Source organism: Magnolia sinica, chromosome 5 (assembly GCF_029962835.1).
Source record: "Magnolia sinica isolate HGM2019 chromosome 5, MsV1, whole genome shotgun sequence".
Classification (NCBI taxonomy): Eukaryota; Viridiplantae; Streptophyta; class Magnoliopsida; order Magnoliales; family Magnoliaceae; genus Magnolia; species Magnolia sinica.
In genome coordinates, this window is record NC_080577.1 from 114,455,596 (window position 1) to 114,464,124 (window position 8,529).

The following is an 8,529-nucleotide window of genomic DNA, read 5'->3' on the forward strand; positions in this document are numbered from 1 at the left end:
CCGTAGACCAATGTTTCGAGAAGACTAGCTTAGCTGTCGGCTGCTCGAGTAAGATAGATAATACGTACACGCGTGCTATCCTGGCCGTCTACCCGGTATGCGAATAGTTCACAGAGCAAGATAGAGGGTCCAACTCACTCGCACGAGTACCCTTCCCATTCATCGAGACAGATCGCCGTAATGCCAAAAGGTTAAAGGTATAGGTGAGACTCCTACCGTACCCGTGGCATGTAACTCAAATCCAAACCACTCAAAAGTGGGAACCACTTCGGTTGGTTATGCGCCCAAAAAATCAGACCGATCGAACCATCCAGTTACACGGGTCCCACAATTTAAACGATTCAGATTTAAAGTCAAGGGACCTGACTGGTAGCATCAAAACCCAATGAAAGAAGGCAATAGGAAATACAATACACATATAGCACACAGGAAACATACGTCGTTTGATACGCATGTACTCAAATGATCCAAACCGTTAATTCGTGGACACTTGTTCCTTAAAAAAAGAACCGTTGGATTTTCATTCTTAACCGTCCAAAAAATGCTCACCAATCAGATAATTGAATAATGAAATAAATCTAAATTTTAGCTCATAATATATTCAAGAATCCAGATCGTCTGCTGAAAATTCTGTTTTCACATTGTGATATGATCAACATTACTGTATATGATTACGTGGCCAATTAAATTGCAACAAACAGTATTTTGGATTTTAGATATGATATTTCAGTTTAGAATCTAGATAATTTATTTTCCATTAATAGGAAAAAGGTGTTTGGTGCAATATGGTTATACCACATCATCATAAATAGAAAAAACCTATTTGTAGCAAGCAGATGATCTAAATTCTTCAATTTAACGTGTATGCCAGCTGTGCAAATTTTTAGAGTGCCTGTGTATCATCTACAACCAGAGTATAAATTCTTTATCATGAGAAAACTTCCCTCCGTTCCATCTCGCCATTTCTCTTCATCCAACAGGAGCTATAAATGAAGGGAAAAAAAACAGATAGAGCGAAAGAAGAAAAAGGGGGGGAGAGAGGGAAAGAGATAGCGATCGTTTCCGTCTATTTCATGCCACAGAGCTATCTTCGACCTCTTCTGGTGCGTTATCTCTCCCTCCCTCCTTCCCTCCTCTGACACGGTCTCTGCAAATGTCTTCTGTCTTTATTGGCGGAAAAACGCCTCTTTTTTCATCTCCAGATCTGAGGTTCTTCTCCTCCTAGGAGAAACGTATTAGATCCTTTCAATACAACGGCTGCAAGCGCTCTCTCTCACTTCCAATATTGATTTCTACACATCTCCTTCCCAAATCTTGAAGATTTTCAATTTCTCTCATAAAATTTCCAATATTTTTAGTCCTATTCTCGAAATTCGATCCGATCTGCTGGTTTTCTTGGTGATATCTACGATGGAAGTGAGGCAGAGGATGACGCTGCTAGATCAGATGTCGGTTATACACTCTTCCAACCTTCGCGACCTTCTTCGAGTAAGAGACGAAGAAGACCGAAAGCAGAAAAAAACGCTAACCCTAGGGTCTGTGCTCCAAGAAGCCTCCGAAAAGCGAGAACTTGCCACCACAGCCGTTACTACCCTAGGCTCTGTTCTGGGCTGCAGCATCGGCAGCGTCAGCAATGGCGAGGAGAAACGAGAGATCGGCTCTGTTCTGGGCTGCAGCAGTAATGGCGAGGAGAAGCGAGAAATCGGCTCTGTTCTGGGCTGCAGCATCGGCAGCGGCAGTAATGGCGAGGAGAAGCGAGAGATCTGCTCTGTTCTGGGCTGCAGCATCGGCAGCGGCAGCAATGGCGAGGAGAAGCGAGATGTCGCTGCTGCTGCAGTTGTAGGCCGTACTCTGCTCGATATCATTCGAGAAGAAGAAGGCGCCAGCACTGCTGCTGCTGTTGCTGCAGCAAACGCCGCTGATGTTGAAATCAACGGTATAAACAGCAGCAACGCTGGCAGCAGGATCAGCTGGAAGTCCTTAAAGGATCGTCTCGGTCTTCGCCGTGCCAGCGCCGCTGCTGGTAGTAGCTCCATCGTTTCCGTCCCGACGACGGATCTTTCGATCTACTCACCGGGTAGTTCTCCGGGTGAGATTGCAAATCCACCGCCGGAACGGACGGAGAACGAATCACCTACGTCGATGAACGGCAATGATGCTGTTACAGCGGGAGAAAACGCCGCCACCGCAGCGTCGTCGTCGTCGGATCCTGTCCGTATGGATTTGGCCGCTGCGTTGGCGGCGGAGCGGCGATTGAGGCCGGCAGAGAGCGCAGATGCGGCGGCGGCCACACCTGGAAGGATGTCATTGATGACGTTGCTGGAAGAGACGGACAGTCAGCCATGGTCCGTCGCGGCTGACGGAGAAGCTGAAGCTGAGGGAGGAGAGCATGTGTGCTGCGTGTGCATGGTAAGAAACAAAGGAGCGGCTTTCATACCGTGCGGTCACACGTTTTGCAGGGTTTGTTCGAGAGAGCTGTGGATTAGCAGAGGTGATTGCCCTCTCTGCAATACCCATATCTTGGAAATTCTTGATATTTTCTAAGTGAAAATTGATATTCTGGAAAAAAAAAAAAAAATGAAAATTCTAGTTTTCATTTTCTGATGTAAAGATTGAAATATATGATTTTACCATTTCTATTCCTGCATTCATTTGGATTATTTTAATGATTTGGGTGTAATTTCGATTACATGGTTAATCTCAGTTTTAACCATGTGGCACATCTTTTGATGATCCTGACGGTTGATTTGATGGCCACATTGTGATGTGGATCCAGAAAAATCCACATCGGAAGTTGCCGATCTTCTATGTGGTGTCGTTTTTGGGCGATGAATACGGATGGTTACTGTATTTTTCCTTTATATAACTCAAATCTGAGAGATTTTTGTCGAGGTGGGCCCAGCAAATCGATGGTCTGGATTACTGTATGGTGGGCCATGCAATAGGAAGCATTGGCAAAGTATGTAGTTCTGCTGCAGAAGAAGGCGTATGGTTTGTTATGGCTAGGTTAGATGGGCGTGGAATTTTGTGATGATATCGAGTTTATGCATGTTGGTCCCACCATTCGGTGATCCAGGCCGTTGAACATGGACAGTTGGATTCTTCCTCACAGCTGAGGTTATCACTCCAGCTGCTGCGAATCTATCGGATCAATGACCTGATGAGTGGGCCCCACTTGTAGAAACTGGGTGTTGGAAGGGGATTCAGGGCAATGTCAAAATGCCGAATTTTGGAGGGTGACTCGGACCTAGTCAGGTGTGTCTTGTCCGAGTCGGCCCTATAGAGGAGAAAATCCCTCTACGGCTCAGCCTCTTGCTCTCTTCTACTGACAACTATACGGATTACAGAGCACACATAATCAAAAGTTCCGTGGGGCCCATTTCAATGATTTTGTGAGCCATCCACGCCGTTCATCAGTTTCGCAAGGTCATGCGATAACATGACTCGAAAAATGCGGTGGATCCAAAATTCAAGAAGGCCACAACGTACGAAACAGTGGAGATGAAAATGTCTACCACTGAAACGGCCCACTGTATCATTTGTATGCCATCTAACCCGTTGATAAGGTCTTTCCCACCGGAGGATGGGATTACATAAATATGATCTCGGTACAAAACTTCCATGTGACCAAGGATGGTTTCAATGGTAGGCCTTCAATCATACATTGCGGCTGATGAACGGACAGGCATCCCTGATTCCTGAATTTGCTCAAATTCGGACATGAGGGGGTGACTCAGCCGTCTCATCCGAGTCAACTCGACGACCAAACAAATTGGTCGAAGCCAGCGCAAGGGCCAATACGGCCACCTGGTTGACATCGAGTCAGTCATCAGGACGGGCCCACCACAGAAATTCAACGGTCCATAGATCGGACCTGTCTCCTCACCAATTACATGGGAGTGAAAACTGGACGTTCAGAACAAAGAGGTTGTGTCTTAGTGAACGGCCAAGATTTCTCACACCTATGCCATATGGGCATCTGTACCGGACGTCGGGGCAAAGGGCAGATGACAATTTATATATTGCGAATAATTATACACTGGCAGAGCATGGGTATCCATACTCGTGCACAGAGCTACTGTTCAGTGGTTTAGATTTACCCTGATCCAAACCGTTCCGATTGTGGGGCCCAAAGTAAGTGAATCACGTACGAAAAATCATTTCGAAGGATAGTTGCTACTTTCTGATTGGAATCTAACAAATGGACGACTCAAATAAAAAGTAGTCCAATGTCCTGGTTCAAAAACATAGTCCATTAACAAGAGGATCTGATCATCCATTCAATTTGCTCTTGGGATATGCTAAATATGCTGTGGGCCTTATGGTTTGGACGGTTTGGATTGTGCTAAATATATGCCACGTGTAGGGTGGCAGTGTGCATGAGTAACGAATGGTCATAGACATTGACAACGACTCGCCCGTCCTTAAGACAGGTAGTGAAGAAGGCCAGCAGCCTCATGGCTCTTGTGAACCTTTACTTGTATGATTCCCTTGCATGTCGTCAGCTTTTGTCTCGACTGTTCATCTGGTGGGCCCACTGTGCATTGCCTGTTGCCCGAAAATATCGTAACCATCGAATTGAAGAGATTTTGCCTTCGAAACGCATGCTACTTTCATGATTCCGGATCCACTACAAAGTCATGTGGTGTGGGCCACTTTAGTTTTGGAATAGCCTGATTTTTGGTGGGTCCCTTCATACTGTTTCGATTCATCTTTCTAATGAATTGGATTTCATATAAAAAAACATGGTAGCCCACAGTTAATCTGGAGCTTTTTTTTCTGGGGAGTGTCGTCATCTCAACCGTTCACTGTGGTGTGGCTCACCTAAAGATTTTTTATAGGCCTAGATATCGGGCGCCGAGGATCAATTGAGGGAAATCACATGATGTACGTATGGGATTTCGTGTAAATGTTACAGTGGGCCCCACACATCTCATTGTAGGATGAGCTTGGGGACATGAGCTTTGATGTTGATTGGGGAACTGTCTGATACTCTGGCAGAACATGAGCTTTGATACTCAGGCACTTAGAAATTGTACACGTGGCATCGTTAACACAAAGGAACAAACAAAATTGTAGAATATTCTACCATCACTAAGCCACTAACCCAAAATCAGATGGGTTGAGCAATTTTAACCTCTGACTTTTGGACACTAGTTTTTCTTGATATTGTAGCACTGGATATTTTTCATTTTTATTTGGGAAGATGCACAGTGCTCTGTAAGCCCCACCATAATATACGTGTTTTATCTGCTGTTCATCTTTTCTTTCGGATCATTTTATTAAACGATCTCAAAATTGAAATACATACAATTCTCAAGTGGACCACACCAAAAGAAAACAGTGGTGATTGAACGCCATCCATTGAAAACTTCATAGGGCCCACTGTAATGTTTATTTTACATCCAATCTGTTGATCAGGTCAAAAAGACCTGAATCCAAAACTATTGTAGCCCTCGAGAGGATTTTAACGGTGGGCGTTGAATCATTAGTGTTTCCTGCAGTGTGGTCCACCTAAGAGTTGGATGTGCCTCGTTTTAAGGTTTATGTGGTAAAATGATATGAGAAAAATGAATGGACGGCATGGATGAAATACATAAATCACGGTAGGGCCCACAGAGCACCGCCCTGTAGCTACTGGCCACTGGTCCTTTTATTTGTCAGTGGCGACTGGCGACTATCATTCGTCACCATCTACCAGAGTATCAAAGTTTTTCTCCTGTTTATTTATTTTTAAAAGCATGAGGCAGCAACTGTACACGTGGCATAGTATAACCCAATCAAAACCGTTCAAATAGTACTATCCAATTTAGACAAATCAAAAACATAATCTACTCACTAAAGTATCATTAGAACTATCTAATTAGTGGCCAAAAATAGACGGTTAAGATGAAAAATAACAAATAAAAATCCATTCAGAAGAAGTTACTATTGGACATGGACACATGCGGCCCACTTGTCAGCAATCATTACTAGGTGGGTTCCACACGTTTTTTCTCCAACTGTCTTTATTTGGGACCCTCTTGTTTCAAAGTCTATTTAAATTTTAAAGAGAAAAGGACACAGAGAACTTTATGAGGGAATATGAAGGAGATTATAATGTTCATTAAGCCTTCCTTGGGGATGATCTAAACCATTGATCATAATATGGGACCACTTTAACTATAAAATTTAAGAGATGATCATCTATTTTATGATCTAATATTGATTAGGCTGACCACTAGATGTGCATCCTTCATCTCTGACTTTGCATGAAGATATGAGATTGTGTAAATATCGACGGATCCCATGAGCTCACCCATCTGGGCTATCTTTCAATTAGAAGAATCTAATATTAGACCATATTATTTTAAATGTGTATGGCACCTGTGTGCATGCATACAAATGGCCTGCAGGTTCGGTGTTTTATGGTTAACACCCATTCTACGAGACTTTGACATGGTGCATTTTCATTTGCCAGCAGGTGTTAGTAAGAGATCCCACCACGGCGTGATTGTGTGGTGGTGTGTGTGCGTGTGTAATTTTTTTTTAAAAAAAGGTGTTAGTAAGAGATGGTCCACCCACTTTTAAAAAATAGTTTTGTACTATATGACGGTGATTGGCTACTGACATTGCTATGGGCCCTGCATGATATATATGTGTTTTATCAAGGCTGTCCATTTATTTTTACAGATCATTACAGAGCGTGAGCCCAAAAATGAGGGAGATCAAAATCTTGACTGATCACCACTGTTAAAAATTTCTAGGGCTCATTGTAATGTTTATTTGTAATCTAACCTGTAAATTAGGTCGCGCACAAACGATGAAGAGAAAACACAAATATCAGCTTAATCCAAAACTTTTATCATCCCTAAAGAGTTTTTAATGGTTAGTATTCAATCACCACTCTTTCGTATGGTGTGGTCCATATGAGATTTGTATCTGCCTCATTTTTTTCTGTTCTAGCAGAAAATAGTCTGGAAATATTAATGAATGGCCTAGATAAGACACATACATCCTGATGGAGCCCACAAAGCACTGTCGGTAGCCACCAATTTACCCACGCTGTCCGTACGCAATCCCCGCGGCCCTGTACCTATATTTATCACGAACGCATACAGTAGTCTTACATAATAGCGTGGCGACTTTGGTAGATCCTTGACTGTGGGGCCCAACTTGATGTATGTGCCTTACGTCCACCACTCATTTTAAGGTCTAATCCCAAAAATGAGGCGGCTCCAGATCTTAGGTGGACTGCACCACAAGAAATGATGGTGATTGAATAGCAGTTGAGGCCATCAGAATATTTATTAGCCATCTAACCTCTTGGTAAAAGGACGGCACAAGTATCAGTTTGACCCAAAACTTTTACAGTCCGCGGGGAGTTTTAAAAGATCAATCACAATTATTTCATACGGCGTGGTCCACCTGATATTTGGATCTACTTTGTTTTCAAGATCATGTCAAAAAGATAGACAAAGTAAATGTAAGGCACATACATCATGGTGGGCTCCAAAGTTAGGGATCCACCGTAGAGGTAGGGCCGATAGTTGGACTGGTTGGTGCTCAACCCTAGCCCAACTTAAGGTTTGTGTACCTTAATCTTAACCCAACTCAACCCAACCTCTGGTTGAGAATTTATAATTGCTTTGGTTTATTATATTTCATTACATGGCTTGTTATATATATATATATATATATGATTTTATTAATTATACATATACTTATTTATCATAAAAAAATTCATTTTTTTAAACAAACAAACTAAAATAGAGAACAACTACTCGTTTAAAAGTCGTGCTGTGCAGCACACAATTTAATTAGGAGAGAGAATTCCAGCTTGTTAGCTTGAGTCGCCGAAAATGATGTAGACTAATGAGACCTGATAACACCAGAATCTCACATCTTCAATATAAATGATCTATACTCAATTATAATTTATAAGTAATTTATATACAGGCTCGAGTTGAGCCAGGCAACCCAGTATCGCAACATGAACTTGACCCAAGTTTTATCGGGTTGGTATTTATATAACCCAAGCTTGAGACCAGACTTGGTACATCCTGCCCAAGCCCAACCCAACGTCAGGTCGGCTGGGTTGAACCGGCCCAACTTTCAACATGTAAAGGTGCCGTTAGATGTTACCCATGAAAAACTTAATCCAGTCTTCATTTGCCGGCCACCATGTGGAGCTATTTTTATTCTACGGCCAATCCAGAAGTGGGGCCCACCAGATGAACGTTCCAACGTCACATGGGTGGGACCAAACACAATGTCCAAAGCTGGGAACTGCTAACCTAATATTCCTTGGGGAGCTAATATAATATTATTATTAACTTAAATATATTTATCATGGAGATCGGAAAGTGCATTGGTCAAATACAGATAAGAGTAATTAAAATCCTCATCATCTATGATTAGGTGGCCCACCCACAAGAAATCAAAACAGCTGATGCTCTGTGGGTGGGCCCCATTTCGTTTTTCAATCGCACCCTTAATTTGCGTGTTGTTGACTTTTTCTCCGCACTACTCCGTGCTTTTTGGAAGCGG

At 42.8% G+C, this 8,529-nt stretch overlaps 1 protein-coding gene across 1 annotated transcript; it reads left to right on the top strand.

Moving 5' to 3' along the window:
• The first annotated feature begins 894 nt into the window (after positions 1-894).
• Positions 895-2,639, top strand: LOC131246832 (uncharacterized). The gene has a single exon (XM_058247256.1). It carries the CDS (start codon positions 1,411-1,413, stop codon positions 2,542-2,544), a length of 1,134 nt encoding a protein of 377 aa, XP_058103239.1. The 5' UTR covers positions 895-1,410; the 3' UTR covers positions 2,545-2,639.
• The last annotated feature ends 5,890 nt before the right edge of the window (positions 2,640-8,529 follow it).

Bases quoted from the DNA above. Each gene is read 5' to 3' on its own strand.
- LOC131246832 (XM_058247256.1), top strand. From the start codon at position 1,411: ATGGAAGTGAGGCAGAGGATGACGCTGCTAGATCAGATGTCGGTTATA.